Below are 18,463 nucleotides of genomic sequence, written 5' to 3'. Positions count from 1 at the left end.
TGAGATAAAATGTGAGTAAAAAGGCATAAGTAAAAGTATAGGCATAGATAGATAGAGAAGAAAAAGATTACAAACAACCGACGATTGGATAGAGGCAAATTGCCTTTCAGAAGAAAAATAAAAAGAAGAAGAAGGTAGACGACCGGCGACCGAAGACCAGCTACCGATGACCGACAACCAACAGTTGGATGTTGGATGTAAGAGGCAAATTGCCTGATGTCAGATCAAGATTTACAAATTTACTTAACAACTTCAATTATTATAGATTTTACATTGATATTATTATATTTTTGTTTGCAGTTTAAAAAATCATGTGTGGACAAATTTTTTATGAAAATTATCATAAAATTAAAAAGAATTTTTCATTTGAACTGTGTTGCATACTGACCTAAAGACTCAATAAATGTATCATAAAAAAGAATAATAAAAGATTGACACAAAATTTCCACAAAGACTCGATAAAATTTATGCGTTGTAAGTATATAGATTATGAAGAACAATTACCTGAGAGGTCTTTTAGTACACCTTACTGACCTGGTCTAAACGTCGGAATACGTTTGGTAGAGAAAAACGAAGGCAATATGACCAAGCAAAAAGGTAATATAACCTTGTATTTAAAAGCTTTAATGCAAATCACTCTGGCACACACGCTTGCGAAATTACATTGTTGCTTTTGAATATGTATTCCTCTACATCACAATCTACTGTAGAAACAGGTAAGGCATAAACAACTTCGACTGTTATGGTTACCTACATACCTCACACGGTGTGTTTATGATGAGCATCTGAATATGGCGCAAGTAATGTGCACAAACGCAGTAAAAATATTTTATGCAATACTCCAGAAACATTTGCGTTTTAAATTATTAGATTATTTTTTTCTTTTAAACTTTATGGCACTGGATTTTTCTTCAGTTTATTATGGCCACCAGTCTATTATAATCACGTTTTTTTTTCAACACAGAATTTGCTTCAGAGAATCGCATCTTATCCTACGAAATACTGTTATAGACTTGCATACATTTTTTGTCAATAAAATGGAGTTCATAATTATTAATGTGAAATGTTTAATGTGTTTTCTTGTATCAATAATTTGGAACTAGCCGATCTATACAGCGAATGCTTCGCACAATATCTTGATCAAATAATGAACTGTCATATTATAATGTCAAAATAAGTCATATTAATTACTACTATTAAAAATAAAATATCTTTTATTGGCAAATATTTATATTTATTCATTTCCACATTATAATGAGACCAATCGTTATATATGATCAGAATATTGGGCGAAATATTGTGTTAATTACATTTATATATGTAGGAATTGAATGGATACTTGTGTGCCGAAAGCTCCGTCCAATCAGTTACATAATATATTATTACCTCGGATTTTAAATAAAAATTTATGTCACATTTATAAGAAATGTGTCGATTATAATTCATTGATTCGCGAGATAAATGAAACTTGCGGATAAAAAATAAACAATCCAAATGCTATCAAAGTTTAATACAAAGTTTTTTTCATCAACGATATTAATGAAAGATGTTTCTTTAAAAAAGGAAAACATAAGCTTTAACAGGGTATTTAAATTTTCAAGATTGAAAGAGATCAAGACATAACACAAAAAACACCATTGAAAATTAAGATATATGATGATAGCGGAGTTGTTATTATTTATTATGTAATGTAATTTCGGTCTATCATATCATAATGATCCTCTACACTCAACTGTCTACACCTTTTCATTAAATAAACATCCAGTTACACTTCCGTCGTTTTGCCTTTTCATCAACTTATTTTGTATCTTAAGCTTTCATCAACAAGCTATAGCCTCGGTTGTTCAAGACAGATGAATTTTCTTACGACAACTTATGAAGATAAGTTGTACTCTGTTGACTTGTTTTTGTCTTAAAACTTTTAGTTAAAGTGTCTTTGTACTCAAAATTATCTATTTGTCTCAAGTTTCCAAGTACTTTTTTGTAACTTTGTGTTGTTAGTATGCGCAGTATTGTTCTTTATTAAAGAATTGAGGTTTTTAGTATTATCGAATTAAAACATTGTTTTAAATATCACGTGAAGATGATACCAGGAGAAAATTAAAACATCAAAAAGTATATTTTCTTTTAAAGAAAACACGAAGGGTTTTTAATTTAAAAAAATGAATATATTTTCTCTGTTTTTTGTCTAGTTGCTATAGTAAATTTATGAAATTTTCAAGCAAAAATTAATTAGCAGTTTAATAAATTATAATCACTAGCAAAGATTCTTAATTGCTAGAGGAACATTGTACAACTTTTTATTTTAACACAGCGTAAGAAACACGGTGACTGAATAATGAGAACTAATTTTTTGTAGCAGACAGGATTTAACGCTCATATTTTAATTGTACTAAATTCCATATATATAAATGGGAAAATTAAAAAAATTTGACGTAAAAATTTACACTAATTACGAAAAAAAAAAAAAAAAACAAGTTTTGCAGTTTAATAATAAATTCACATTCAGTGTTGCGAAGAACATATAATAGTAGCATTAAGATAAATATACTCGTGAAAATATTAAAATATATTGCGTATAATTTTTTTATGCCAAGTTTTAAATCGATATAAGAAATTGTAATATTTGAAAAATTGATTTACATTACGATCTATTGAAAATAAGGTATATTTATCGAATCATACGAGTTAAAATGGGAGCATAAAGTCAAAGAAGCATAACTAAAAATTCTTTAGGTCACGCACGATCGCCTCAGCTATCTTGTATCTTTTCTATTGGTAAATATACACCTCTCCTATATTATATACCTTGTCCACTTTTTCATGATCTGCACTAAAGAATACATTCAACTTTAAAAGTACCTTAGATGTATATACATATATGTGTATGCGTTATGTTAAGGTGAATCCTGCAAGAACATTTCTCTGAGATTTATTTTTTAGTTTTTTTAAGTAAAGGGGGTCCTGGGGCATGCAGACCGTACGGAGAATTCATGAATATAAAATGACACGCTTGAATGTGAGGATCTGGTGCATAAATGAAAATGCACAGGAACGAGAAGAGAACCCTTTAAAATCATCAGTGCAATAGCGTGAGTAAACATCCGATGAACAATTAAACTAAATATTTTTCTTTGATTTTATTATTCGATAAATTATTCTGTTTATGCTGTTTCGTTATTTTATGCATGCTCTTGATAGTTTTTGTCCTCGTAACTTATGCTGATTCTAAAGATTAAATTTCAAGTTATTGTAATATATATAAATATTACAATAAATTTAAATAGTTCTCAATGAAATAAATATCACAATATAAAATGAATTTTTTCAATAATTGCAAAAAAAAATTTTACTTGAATCAATAAAAACAATTATGAATTCTGACAGCACAGTAACAATTTTTTTGAGATAAAAATTTCTTGTTGGTTTGAGTAAGAGTTTTTACTCGAATTGACAAAAAAAAAAGGTTGATTTGAGTTAAAAGTAAATTGACTTAAAAGAAATTTTTTTATTTAACATCCAAAAAAATTCATTCATTAAATTACTTGTATGCTTATAAATCAAATCTTTTTATACAATTAATTATTGTATTACAGGACAATTTTCCAAGTAATTGTTTATATAAAAGTAATTTGCAATATTTGTAAATTTTGCAACAGATACATTGACAAAAAAAAGTTTTATTCTGGAAAAATAAATTTTTGAACCAAGTAACATTTATTTTAACAAGAAAATTTATAACTTCCCGCTGAGAAAATTGAAAATTTTCAAAAATCGGAAAGTTATTGTTTTCACCCCGTTTTGCAAAAATCGAGTTTTCATCAGATCTCGACGTTTTGAGGTCTTAGGAAGCTTCCCTGACTATTCTCGCAAGGGTGTCACTATGTCTGTGTGTGTGTGTGTGTGTGTGTGTGTGTGTGTGTGTGTGTGTGTGTGTGTGTGTGTGTGTGTAAACCTCTTATAACTTTTAAACGGTTGAACCGATTCAATCGCGGTTGGTGCCATTCGAAAGGGCTTCACCAAACTTAGATTTCCCGAAAATTTGAACCGATTCGGACCGATAGATTTTGAGAAATTTGGAGAAATCTAAAAAAAAATAGGAAAAAAAATTTTTTCAGAAGTAGTTATTTTAGAATCACTTTTCAACGGCTCTACCGATCGATTCCAAAAACTTATCAGCTCTCAATCTTGAAAAACCACGTCGATCGCCGCCAATCCGGTCAAAATCGGTTGATTCGTTCGAGAGATATCGTGAACGAAAAAAAACCGAAAAAAGTGTTTTTTCGGAGTTACTCCGAAATTTCTAGTTTGACCAATTGAAACTTAGAAATTCTTTATGAGGCTTAAAAAACTGCGTAGAATTCCGCCAACCGCGTAAAAATCGGTTCATTAATTCAAAAGTTATTGCGGGTTGAAAATTCAAAAAATCGTGTTCTATGAAATTTCTATCAGACTTTTGAGCTCAAAGAGCTCAAAAGCATAGAAGAGGTATCTTTTTAAGCTCGGAGAGCTCAAAACAACATACAGATTGTATTTTGGAACTCGAAGAGCTCAAAAAGCGGCCAGGTATTTACAGAATTAGCGGAAAGTTGCAGAGATGGCCTTTAGGGTCAACCGTTTTCCTAATTTTTTTTTTTTTAATCAAACTAGATTTTGTTATTTCTATGAATGAAAATACCATTTAATAAAATTTCAATTTCTTTACTGTTTAATTAACAAAAAAAAAAAAAAAAAAAAAAAAAAAATTGAAAAACCCAAAAGCCAAACGCGCAAAAAAATTTAAAGCCTTATTTAAAAAATTTCAATATTCCTTCCCTAGCTGAAAAATTCTTTGATCTTGAGTAAAGATTTTTTTTTTTTCATAAGCGTGTCGATAAAATTTATAGTTAAAATAAAATATATAAAGTGTGTTTTTACAACGTCTAAACTTCGCAACGAGATTTTAATAAGTTCTTTAGAACTTTTTATATACTCCCGCATGTATTTAATTCTTCCCTTTTCATCAAGAGAGACTACAGGGCTAGACGGGCAGAACTGAGCTTTTCAGGTGTATTGCGTTGTTGTCGTAGTCTGAGCTATGCGGGCTGTCACTACTGTGAGACAAAGAGGGATAGTTACATAGAAGTCAGTTCTGTGGGCTTAGTGAGTAGAGCGTTGGATGAAAAAAAGGTCGAGAGGGTTGAGACTGTTAAAGTGAGAGATGGGGATGTTGCTTGGAAGAAATTCATGAATACGAGATTACACTTAGGTGGGTTGAATTCTTATGCTTATAAAGTAGTCAAGCCACCAGAGTTGCTAATAATTCATCCAGTCTCTCCTTTTATTTATATATTCTAATCAAAATATGCTGCTGAGATTTATCTTTAACGACTCTTTTTTTTTTATTTACTATTTAATTTGTATTGCCGCCTAACAGTAACTGTCACTTCTGCTTATTCAACTTTTCTCTTATTTTTATTATCTCATCATTATCGTTATCGTTAATTGAATGTATTCTCAGCGGTATAAATCTTGGCCATTAGAACTAATTATATATCACAAGATTTATATTTATTTTCTTCGCTCTTTTGCTTATTCATTACTTAACTACAACAAAAGTTAATTTATCAGTCGACAAAGTGTTAATGAGACACTTGGAAAACATTTTAGTGATTTGGTTTCAGTGATTAGCATATTATGCAGCAAACAAAACCTAAAGAGAGACCACCCGAGGATACGTCATATATTTATCTTTCGCGAGTTCACATTACACCCCAGTGAGTTCTGGTCTTTTAGTTTTCAGTTTCTTTCTCTTCTCTTTTATTTTCTTCTACTTCTGTCTATCAATGCATTAAATTGTTTGGTATGGATGGAAGTACGTACAGCTGTTGATCTCATCCACACAAACTTGCCCGAAATCGCCTATCTGAGCCAGGTAATTGGCTGTTGGCTTTTTCGATCTCTTTTATGTTTAGGATTCGTTCGAGCACCTCAACAACTTACAGGGTAATTTCAAAAACTGTTAGCTTTCCCAATTGTCGGTGTTAAAAGTTTATTTTTATTGATTTATCGATTCTTTGCGGTGCTCATTACTTCTCGAAATTTATTTGACAATCATGATTTACTTTGAGAAAAAATCGGCAGTCATTTTAATCCTATAATATAAAATTGATGGTTAAAGTGAAGTTAGTTTAGTATCGAAATTATGTAGATAATAATTAAAAAATTAGCCCCTGATTTCTTATTGATTCAGATTAGTTTTTCAAATAAGTTGACATAAAGAAAATTTTGCCTTTTCTGAAGATAATCTTTACAGACTTTCTTCAATAATTTTTTGTTCAAGCATAAATATATTGCGTAATCAATCCTAAAAGGACATATAAAAAAATTTTTTTCTCCAAATCCTTTAGATATGCAAGGAATATAAAAATTTACTGAGATAATGGATAAAAAACTTTTTTTGATGTACGCTTTTTTGGTTTTAAAAAAAAAAAATTTTTTCAGAGCGTATATAAAAAAAAATGTATTTTCATTTTCTAACCTTCCACTTCAGAAATTAAACTTTTTCAATTTCTGGCTATGAAATTAAGAAATTTGAGATATTGATTTTGATGAGATTTTTAGTGAATGAAGCGTTTTTTAAATCTTGACGTTTCGGCGTCTCAAGAATCTATTTTCGAAAATTTTAAATTTTCATAGCCAGAAGTTAAAAATTCTCAATTTGGTTAGCAGAAAGTTAGAAAATGACAATTATTTTTTTTCTGTAGATTGAGAAGAACATAAGATTATTTTTATTTGAAAAAAATTGTTCTTAGATGAAAAATTTAATCGTATCGATCAAAAATAATATAATCTTGCATCAAGTCATAAAAGTTGTTGATCGAAGATATTGGTCTCTTGGCAAGATAACAAGATTCAAGATAATAGATTCTTAAATTACGACAACCTGTCGTTTCAAAAATAATTCTATTAGATTAACGTTACTTTTTCTTTATTCAAAATACTTTTTCTCCTAGTGTAGGAATAATTTTATTTAGAGTTTGATTTTGTCTAATTTTTTGTAAAATCAACTACTTAATTCTAATCAAAATTATATTGAAAAAGAACTAAAGAGCTTAAAAGCCCTTCAATCAAGAAGAAAAATTTTCAAATCAAGTAAAATTTACTTGATCTAAAAAAAATTTAGTTCAAAAACTTTTTTGCTTGATATTGAAAACGATAAAATTCTTTAAAATAATTTCCTTGATTCAATAGTTTTTCTCTTCAATCAAACCAATTTTTTTTTTCAGAGTAATCAAAACTTAAGTGGTTAAATAATTGTTCTATTCTAAACACATTAAAAGACAAAAATGATCGTTTTTAGAAGTTAATTTTGATATATACTCTTACAAGTAACTGATCGAGTATATTGGCAATAAATCTAACTCAAAAATAAATTCTCAAATTTGTTAGTTCCGCTTAAGAATAGGATGTACGATAATAGAATAACGTTGGTGTATATAACCTAAGGGGGCGTCCATTAATTACGTGAGGTGTTCTAGGGGGGGAGTGGATCATGCTAAATCTTACCAAATCTCACTTAGGGGGAAGGGGGGGATCTTAACAAATATCACGTAATTTTTTCTCTAGCAGAAAACAGTGTAAAATTGCGTGAAAAAGTATTTCTATAATAAAATATGGTCAAATTTGACACAATAGTGTTTGTCGTATTCGTCTGAACCCTGCAGAGCAGCAAAGTAGCGCTCGATTGTTTAATTTGATTATTGATCGATAGGATTCACTAATTTTTTAGGTATAGATTTCTTTAGAAATCTATCGGTGGTAGCCGGTCTCATGTCGTTACTTTAATACAATTTTGTAATAATATGTTTAATTATCTTCAATTTAAACTATTGTTCGTCGACTTTTAATACTTTTTTCAATTTATTTCGTAGTTGAGAAAATTAAAAAAAAATCAATAATAAATTAAATTTTAGCTTTTATCATCAAATGACTTTTATATGTAAAAAATCCTATTTTTTAGGTAGATGTCTTTAAATATCTATTTGCTGTAGTCAGTTTCATATCGTTATTTGCAAAAATATAATAAAAAATAAATTTTAGGACATTACGGCCTTTTAATAAGGTGTTTTTTTCAATATTCAAACAAGAAATCTACCTATCCATGTCGGGTGTAGCCGAATGGCACTTTTTTTCTCAATAATCCAACCCGTTTACAGCCAAAACATAAATTTTGAATAATCTCGCGTGAGATTAGGGGAGGGGGGAGGGAGTTGAGGAAAATCTTACGAAATCTTATCAAGGGGGGAGGGGGGGTTAAAAATTCTCAAAAATGCCTCACGTAATTTATGGACGCCCCCTAACAAGCATGAATGTAAAGAATAAAGAAAGAACTTGCGCTTAGGAAATAAAATGATTGCGTTGTTGTTGGTGTTGTTGGTCTGGCTGCCGGCAGCCGAGTGTTCCGGTAAGTATATCTGTAGAGTGCAACGATCGTTCACGCGGATAAATTCATCGTTACACCAGTGCTGCCTTGATCACGAATAAAATACAAAGACTTCACTAGACCGGCTTCACTTTACACACGATAAAGCGAGAGAGAAATAATAAAATAAATAAATAAAAGCAAGAAAACTAAGCACTGTATATATATTGCGAAGCACTGGGAGTTCCTCGTGGGCGTAAGATCATTGTGATCCACGATCGTGAACCAGGATCATCCGTCACTTCCGATAGAATCACCTCCTCTTTTGTGCTTTAGGCATTAATGCCATCCAACCTTTTACACATACAAAATTTTACTTTTTATGGATGATTTCATGGATTAATTATCAAATCATTTTTTATTGACAGGCATTTAACGGTGAATTTTAATTATCAATGTGTTCGTTAATTAAATACGAAAAGCTTATTGTTTAGTAAGTTAAAAAAAATATAAATTTGTGCAATCACTTATGGAATTTATTGACAACATAAATATTGAGTAACTCCAGTAGAGTTAACTTAAGTAAAAAGTATTTCACTTAAAAGTTTGATCGGTTGTTCTTGATCTCGGGATAAAAACTTGTCGAATTGCTCAGTCATCTGGTCAATAATGATAACTTTTTCAAAGCTATTATAGTTACATTCACAGATGGCTTTTATTATTTTATATAAATTATGAATCAACAAGCACCTGTCACTATTTGGGTTAACTGATTCTAAAAACAAGCTATTGGAGAACATAAAACATTCAATTATTTTTAATTTTTACTTTTCCTATATTAAAAAAATTTATTGGTGATCGTTAAGATTCGAATAAAATCATTTCGTTATTCGCACAAGATGAATTTTATTTTATAAAAAATCGCATAATCAGTCTTCGTATTTTTTTTTAATTACAGTAAAAGTGAAAGGAAAAAATAGTTTAGATTATTTCTTTTTTATTTCCAAGATGTTTTTGCGGCTTGATTTTTCATTTCTTCAAAATTTTTATTTCTTTTTGCCCTATTGTTTTACATTAACAGACGAGACCATCTTTTTGTCGCTTTGCTCTCACGGAGTTCAACGAAACTATCACTGTCGCACTCCCAACAGCAGAGCAATTGCAGTTTCGATTGGTTTCACGAAACGAATGAAATTTTTGAAAAAAACGCTTTGTGGTGAAATAGTTTATTAAATTATCTATTATCTCTAAAAACGTTTTTTTTCAAAATTTCCATTCGTTTCGCTGAACCAATTGAAACTGCAATCACTGGTCTCGCCTGTTAAGTTAGAAGTATCTACCATAAGTTTGACAGTCTTGATGTCAATTTTGCATTTTTCTGAAAATTGATTTTGTTCAGATTGTAATTTATAGACTTATTTGATTCCCGACGAAAAATTTTTTAATGGTTAATTATCATATCTGACCATATAAGTCTGACCTCGTCATATTATGGCCATATGAAGCTATATATGAGAACAAAAAAAAATTATTATAATTTTCCAATTTTTTTATTATTTGTTGAAATAAGTAAGTCAATGAACATGTCGTAAAAAATAAAAATTGGTTAAATAGTTGATTAAACCGAAACCAATGTCGAATAAGCTTTTAAGTGGAGCCAAAAAAAAAATCTTTATTTTAGAATGTGACATCTCAAACTTAACTCTCTTGTAGGGAGATAATTCAGCGATCACGAGCCTTTTGTCGGAGGTTTTCAACCCCTAGTAGAAATAATCGAGTTTTCACTGGATATAAACCAGTAACTGGCCAGTGATATCGAGTAAAAACTTGAAATCGCGCCACCTACAACTAAGTCATAAACATTAGTTACACCGACAGTGTATCTTTACTAGTGTGTGTATGTTTGTTTATTTTTTTTGTTAACCTGTACGCATCATTATTGTAATTATTATTATTAAAAAACAGTATAAATCAATCAAAATTAGTGTTTATTAACGTGTAAATAATTTCCAGTATATATTTCAAAATGGATACAGTGAAAAAAAATGACACAATATATAAATTGCGACTGTGGGCATTAAAAACAAATCTCCAATTCAAAATAATTATTTTCTTATTCTATTGTTAGATTTATTATTAGTCTATCAGACTAATGATGTTATCTATTTTATAATGTACACATAAATGAAACTTTTTTGTATCATATCGTTTATTAAACATTATTTTGAATTTATTTGACAATTTTAATAACGCCTAATAACCTCAGAATTCGAAACTGACAGTTTCACTAAAGCCGCCATAATGTTTTGTTAGATCTCTAGTAAAACTGGCCAGTTACTAGACAGAAACTGGATATTACACTGGCCAGTTACTGGTTTAAGTCTAGTAAAACTGGCCAGTTACTGGCTAAAAACTTGATTTCATTTCTACTAGGGACGCTACATTTGATCGAAAAATTATATATAGCCATATATGATACACACTATACACAGAAAAAAAATTCTTAAACTCAGAAATTTTTCTTGTCTTAAATAAATTTTATTTGATCCAAAAATTTTTCGTCTCGATTCAAGACAATGAAACTTTTTAAAATTCTAATATTAGAACATTTTAGCAAATATTTCTACAGGTTTTTTTTAAGTACTAAGAAAAAACTGTATTTAAAGCAAAAAAATTAACATCATAGCAAAGGAGTATGATTGACTTCTGTAATTGTTTATTGTAGAATAATGTAACAAAAATTTTTATAAGCATTCACTTATCAGTTAAATTAATATTAAAAAATCATGATTTGACAAAATTACTTGTTTTTACGGGAATTATTTCATTTTCAAAAATCTATAGGCAAAGAAATTTTCTGACCTTTATTCACAAGCATTTTTTTATAAATATAAAAAATAAAGCAATGATGAAATTTTCCAATTATTTGATTCGTCGTGGAATTCCCCTTATAAAATATATACAAGTGAAATGAGTCACAAATGCAATGGATTTATTTTATTGCAGTACAGATATAGCATAAAGTAAAGTCGAGGGCGTGGACCCTTGCGAGGAAACGCGGATGCTGGTTCGTGCTGTCGTCGGTTGTTCAGTGCATCGCCTTCTATATAATACTCGTTCGTATGCAATCCTGTATGTTATGTGTACATTTTATTTACTATATACTATATGCACACACGAGTATACAAGTACATATAATATACTTATAGATGGAATTGGCGAGAGAAAAAACGAAGATAGAATGGAAGAGGAAGACATTAAATAGAATAAAGAGAAATTGTGGCTGAACCGCAAAAGTGAGAAACAGAATTATGTACACATATACGGGATTTTGTTAACCTCAGGCGAAAACGAAAGTTGCTGAGCAACGTGCCGATTATCATCATGTTAGTTTTGGTTTTTTTGTTGTTTATTTATTAATGGCCCGTCCGAAATTAGTAAACTTATATACAGAAAGATTTCTAATTAGGCGGCTGTCATAATAATAGTACACATATTTATATAAATTAATGATTGTTATTTGTTTATTAATGATTGAAATGACTTGCCTACAATGGTTTTAATTTTTAATAGCTTTGTTTTTACCAAGTCATTTTGGCAATGATATTTATATGTAACAAGACAAAATACATGTATTATTAGATAATACAGTGGTAGAATGAATACAATATAATAAGGTAATAATATGCATGCTTTAAGCACTCATTTTTTAATAAAAAATTTTATGAAATAAATTGGCAATTGTTCATTTTTCATGATACTGAAGTTAAGAGATATTTGACCATTTTTGGAATTATTTAAAGAAATTATTTTAGAAAAGAAATTCCCTGTGTAAAAATTGCCATTTTTTTTAAATAATTTTCTAGAACTAATTTATTTGTCAAATAAAATCCAAAAATAGTCAAGTGTTTCCTGATTTAAATGCCATAATTTTTCTTCAATAATCTAGAAAATGAAGAAATGTTACTATTTCTTTGTTTGATACACTACGCTTGCGCGACAGATCTAAACAATTTCAACAGCTGTTTGTCAGATTAGTCAACCAGATAGTCAACAGATGACGACTTATCTGAATTTTTTTCAATTTGCGTGGATGTCATTTCATCAGAATAAGGTTTTTAGCAAAAAGTAAAAAAAAATGGGAAATTTTTAAAACTAAGATTTGCTTAAGACATGCAGTAAATAAAAATAAAAATAAAGTAATTAAAAGAACGGACATGCTATTAGTGAAGTGAGAAAACATACCCTGTACCATGTGGCCACCTTTACATCGAAAAAGGTGGAGGAAGCGGTGTTGATGGCACCCAAGGGTAAGCCCATGTCGTGAAGAGTGCCAAGGAAAGTGGACGTGTTGTGCGAGATGCACACGCAAACGCACATGAGCACACGCGTGAAGGTGATGAGTGAGTCGGTGTGTCAGTAGCCAATCCACGCACCAAGTGTATGGCATATCCCATACAAGTGAGAGGGTTAAGCGAACAAAAAAACACAACTATATGTCAGAAGTTATCTTATTGCTTTTGTTATAAGTATAAATAATAAATTAGTTTTATTAATTAATTTTTAAATGAAATAAATCAAAATAACAGACAAAATACATATTTCATACATCAATAGCTCAACAACTACATGGTTTTCTATTTATATTTGTTTTTTATTCTTTTTAATTGGAATGATAGATTATACGGACAGACATTAGGATTTTCTATCATTAAAGTAGATCACTGCCGAGCGGAAGCACTCGATTCCACTGTATACGAGCGGTCAAAACATTAATTGATATCTCGGCAGGTGGTCATTAATAGCTTGCTCAATTATCAGTACCGACAATAATACTTGACTGGTATGCTTCGAATAAGCTTCAACTCATGCAATATTACCTTTGTGAACAGTAACAACTATGCTATTATTTTTTACAATCTAAAGCTTAGTTTACATTTATAAATCGAAGTTATTTATTTACTTTTCAATAAATTTGACATTCAGGATTGCAAATTGAACATTAAATTAAAAAAAAAATTCTTTTGTGCAAATTAAAAGGGATGCAAAATATTTAAATTTCTTGTTCTTAACGTTCTTATCATGTTTGTAAAGTTTCATTGAATATAATTGAAGAAATTAATTTTTTTCAATAAAAATATTTATTCGAAATTTATTAATGAATTTAAAGTGATGAGAAAAATTTTGTTTGTTACTTATTTTTAAAACTTATCATTAAATTACTTAATTTGCAACCCTAATGTTATTATTATTATTTTTTTTATTACTGACAATTATAAAATAGTATCCTGTAATTGTCGAACTATTGATTTTTTTTATTATAAAAACATAAAATAAATAGAAGCGAAAAAAACAATAGTGATTAAAATGGAAAATTCTAGTTATTTTGTGATAAAAAAAATGAATATAAGAAGAAAATGAAGGTAGTAGTTATTGTAATTAATAATGGGGTAGTTTTTAATGTGATGCTGTACCTCCTGCGTCCCGGAAGACAAGCATGTGGGACAGAAAAAGATGACACGCGTGAACGAAAAAACTCATTCGGCGTGATTCACAGTTGATAAAGGCGGGCGTAATAAAAAGAAGCAAAAAGCAATTATTTATTTTTTATCATTTATAAATTATACTTATCGATTATTGAATAAAAATATATCAATAATAATTTCCAATTGAATTAATCAGCAATTAAAAATTATCTGATTGAAATTTTGATAATTAAAAATTTACAAAAACCAATTACTTATAATTTAAAATTTAGAATAAAAATGAAATAATAAATTTAGAAAAAGAAATAAGGCAGCTGTACGTGATAGTACTATCTATAAATGATGCAATTAACAAGTGATGGTTTAGTTACTTAAATAGACTCTGAATAGAAATGAATAATTAGACTTGGTTCTACCTTTGGCAGGGACGCGAGACATTGTTGCTTAACATCCCAAACAAGCTGATCTTTGGGGAATTGAAGACACTTGGTGACATTTAGCTCTGGTACATTAACCCTAGCAAAAAGTATGCCGTCTTCAGCTGGAGCAGCTTCTAGGGCAGGATCGTGGGCCTGAATAAATTGTGCTTGTCCAGCGGTAACATTACCAGCTTGTCCTCCACTGGGACAAATGCCCGTTCTTGGTCCCGCTTCCATCGCGAAGACCCTACGGGCTCGTCCTTAACCTCTCTCCACTCCTTATATCACATCTGAAACAAAAGTTTTAGTTTTTAATTTTTACTTTTACCTTCTAATTGCTATTTTATGTCTTTTAATTCTTTTAATTCTAAGAGAAAAAGTTGAGATTTAAGATATTCAATTCGGCTCACTGCTGTTGTATCAAAGGGAGCAAAAAAATTTAAAAAGTTCTTTTGCTATTTTTTGAAGAGCTTTGTCTCACTGAACAATTGTCGCGGGAAGAATAGAAAAAAGGTAGACATGGGTTAATGGGAGAAAGATATATTAGCGTAGAAATTTGTACAATAGTCAAGTTTTTTTCAAAGTTCACACTAAATATAATTGTATTCCTTATGATCTGGTACCATTTTTTGGAATGTTTTTATTAGCTTTTCCGAACTGATTGCTTAAAGTTCAACAAAAAATTCACGAAGCTACTTTTGCTTCTCTAATTGAATACTTTTGAAAAAATTTCACTCATGTAAAAAAGAAAATTTTTAAGAATTTTGCTCTCATTAATTGGCAAAAAGTTATTGCGTAACAGTTTTTTATCAACCGAATTTTCGTTATCAACATTTTTTTCAAAAGAAAAAAAAGATGAATAAAAATAGTTTACTTAAGGGGGATAGCCCCTTTTTAATGGTAATTAGGCTTGCTATAGCTTTAAGTATTCCATATAATTTGGATTAATATACCCTTAGCATTAGGGTTCGAATCCCAGTCCGAGCTATCTAATAATTTTTTCTCGCATATTCTATAAACTCACATTAAGATGATCCTCTCCACATTCCTTTCTCAATCCTTTCCTACCAATATCCTGTTACGTGAATGTGGTACGCTTCACGTAATAATTACCGTAACTCCTATTCTTTCCCGCTTCACAGCATTATTTATATTTGTATATTAAGCCACACCGTCCATCTTACGGCAAGCATTTTTACAAATATAAATAATGCTGTGAAGCGGGAAAGAATAGGAGTTACGGTAATTATTACGTGAAGCGTTCCACATTTATATATTGGTATTATATATACGTGTTAATTATATATGGAATAAATTTAATTAATATATGCATTATATTAATACTATAGCTTACAGATATACCACGTATAGCCACTGTGAAATTTCAAAAAAATAAAAATTTTTTTTTTTATTAAATCCAAGTTTATAGATTCAAAAATAGGTATCTAGAGTTTGGTATCAAAATTCCGAATATTTTCCGAGTTATAGTGATTTTTGTGACAGCGCGTCAAATGACTTTACACGCGCGGCACTCCGAAGAAAACGCGTTTTTCTCGAAACTACTTTTTTTTAACTGATGAGAACTGTAATTTGCATAAATATGAACCGATTTACAACTTTTTTTTTCCCCGTATTCGTTTATTCAGTAGCTATAGTTGCACGTAGGGGATTTTGGAAATTTTGATATTTAAGATTTTTTAGGGCTGTTTGAATCCAAAAAAATGAGGAAAAAAAACGAAAAAATTTTTAATATGTCGCCATTTTTTTTTAAATCAAAATTTTAAAAATCCCCTACGTGCAACGATAACCACATGCATGCAGATTACAACGCTCTTTCGTTTTTTTGTTTTAGATAATCCGTTTTTGAGTTAGAGATCGCATCATGGAGGGGGAAATTTTTTTGGTGCTACACAAAAATGCTAATAACTTTGTAACAACATGATATTTTTTGATAAAAATTTAGGAGAATAATCTTTAATGTATACTTTATAAAACAAAAAAAAAACCCGATCCCCAAATTATTTTATTATTCCAGTCAAAAAAATTCCCGAAAATCACCTATTTTTTCGATCCTCACAGTGGCTATCCCCCTTAAAAATTATATAAAAATTCAGATGTTCAGAGTATATAAGAATATTATTTCCAAGAATTTCATTTATCAACATTTTTGTCACATGTTAATTGCTCTTCAAGTATACAAATAAATATTCCAGTAAAAATAATGTAAAAGAGTGTGAAAAATTGATAAATAAATTTAAAACAATTTAACTTGAATACTTTTAAATTATCGATAGACTCTTGTTTTGAAAGGATAAAAAAGTATAACGGTAGTTTAGGTAACACGTTAATGGATAAAATAAAGTATAGGTAATATCAATTTTACGATTTTTATAGCCCGTAAACGTTTTTTATGCTCGTGAACATTTTATAACAGATACAAGTTACATTGCATCACGGTTTTTATTCAGCAATCATTTAAAACTGTCTTTGTATGTTTATTATTATTTCAGTTTTTTTTTCACGCGATCAAAATTTTTCATCAATTATATTTTTATGTGTTTTTATTACAATTTTATAATTTTATATGAAATTTATATATGTATTTTTTGTAACTTCAAGATTAAATGTCACTTCGATTCACGGACTCTTAGTCGTATATTTATAGTTGATCAACTCGGAAAAAAGGACAATAAAAAGGAGGATAAAAAACTATTAACGAATAAAAAGTTAAAAGATAATACCACCAATCTAGTATGTATGAGAATAGTAATGAGACAAGTCAACAATAGTATATTGTGCAACAAGCGCGACAAGTTGTAATCGACAACGTCGCACGAGGTGCACATACTATTTTGTATTACAAATGCGGTGATGTATGTAGATACAAAATTGGGGTCCAGGGGCAAAGCCCCGGCAGGGGGTTGGGGGGGGGGGCGGAGCCCCCCTAGTGCCTAAAAACAAATAAAAAGTTAAAAAAAAAGAAACAAATATAAATCAGATAATAAATGCAAAGTAATTAATATTAATTAACAAAAAATAAATTTACACACTGAAACAATCAACACATAAAATTAAATTTAGCTGTCACTACAATTTTTTAATTTTCTTTAACAATCAAATTTGTTCCAAAAAATTATTCATAAAAATTGTATTATTAATTTTGCAAAATTCCTACATATCAATTTAAAAAAAAAATTTTTTCATGTCATTAATTTATTTTTCACCAAAATTATTAAAATTATCATATTTCTGCTAAATTAATTTTCATCACAATTAAACAGCTCAATATTAATAAATTATTTTTACTATCGTTAAAAATATTGTAATGTCAACCTCACTTCTTTAATATTGACAGTTAGATTGTGTTTTTTTTTTTTTATTTATTTTAAATTTAGCAGTTTTCACAGTCAATTGAATGCGACAAGGATAGTTTGAGTTTGCCAAGAATAATTTGCGTACGACAAGTAAACTTGTCGCACTCAAATAACAGTTTCATTTATGAAAAAACTCACGCGTAATTTTAAAATGGGCAAACGGCTCTTTTTCAACCGCAACAGCGAGCGTCAAGATACTACTTTTCCCGCATGAGTAATACAAAAAAGTAAAATAAAACTTTTTAGAGAATATAACACTTATATGGTTAAGGAACTGAAAAATAATTTATTGAAAAATTTTTGTTTTTACAGTTAGTAGTCCAAGGATTTGTAATTTTTTTGTTCTTAAGAAAATAATTTTCTTGGAAAATAAGTAATTAATTGAAAAATAATGAATTTAAAAGGATGAAATGAACTATGATAAAAAACACATTGTGTGAGATAGAATACAAAAGGATGGTGGAGGTTAAAAGGACGCCGATTAATCTAGACAGAAAAATATAAAACACGTGAGATATAATGACGTCAAATCGAATACATGGAAATAAAAGTAGTAAATAACGTTGGCTTTGAAGGGGAAGTTAAAAAAATAGTTGAAGAAGTTGTGGAGTTGCAAAAGACATAAGAAGTGGCCTTCGATTCGATGAATCTCTTCTTCTCTTCTCTTGTTTAACGCAGTCACCCTTTCATGTCATTCAATTAAGTTTTTTCTCTGTTTATTTATTTATTTATTCCTTCTTTACAGTGTCAATCTTTTGGATTTAAGTATTTAATCTTTCC

At 29.4% G+C, this 18,463-nt stretch overlaps 1 protein-coding gene across 8 annotated transcripts in view; it reads right to left on the bottom strand.

The window, feature by feature from the left end:
• Positions 1-18,463, bottom strand: part of LOC123261762 (SH3 and multiple ankyrin repeat domains protein 3) — a 116,258-nt gene that overhangs the window by 33,071 nt on the left and 64,724 nt on the right. For 6 of the 8 annotated variants that reach the window (XM_044723536.1, XM_044723541.1, XM_044723539.1 and 3 more), the window contains exons 2-3: positions 14,306-14,599; positions 12,650-12,669 (exon numbers count right to left, since the gene is read on the bottom strand). In XM_044723536.1, coding sequence (XP_044579471.1) covers positions 12,650-12,669; positions 14,306-14,546 — 261 coding nt within the window. In that variant the 5' untranslated portion in view covers positions 14,547-14,599. The remainder of the gene's footprint in view (positions 1-12,649; positions 12,670-14,305; positions 14,600-18,463) is intronic. The other 2 variants (XM_044723540.1, XM_044723544.1) reach the window with 1 other exon arrangement.

The sequence above is a fragment of the Cotesia glomerata genome, linkage group LG3 (assembly GCF_020080835.1).
Source record: "Cotesia glomerata isolate CgM1 linkage group LG3, MPM_Cglom_v2.3, whole genome shotgun sequence".
Classification (NCBI taxonomy): domain Eukaryota; kingdom Metazoa; phylum Arthropoda; class Insecta; order Hymenoptera; family Braconidae; genus Cotesia; species Cotesia glomerata.
This window is presented reverse-complemented; position numbering and strand designations above follow the sequence as displayed.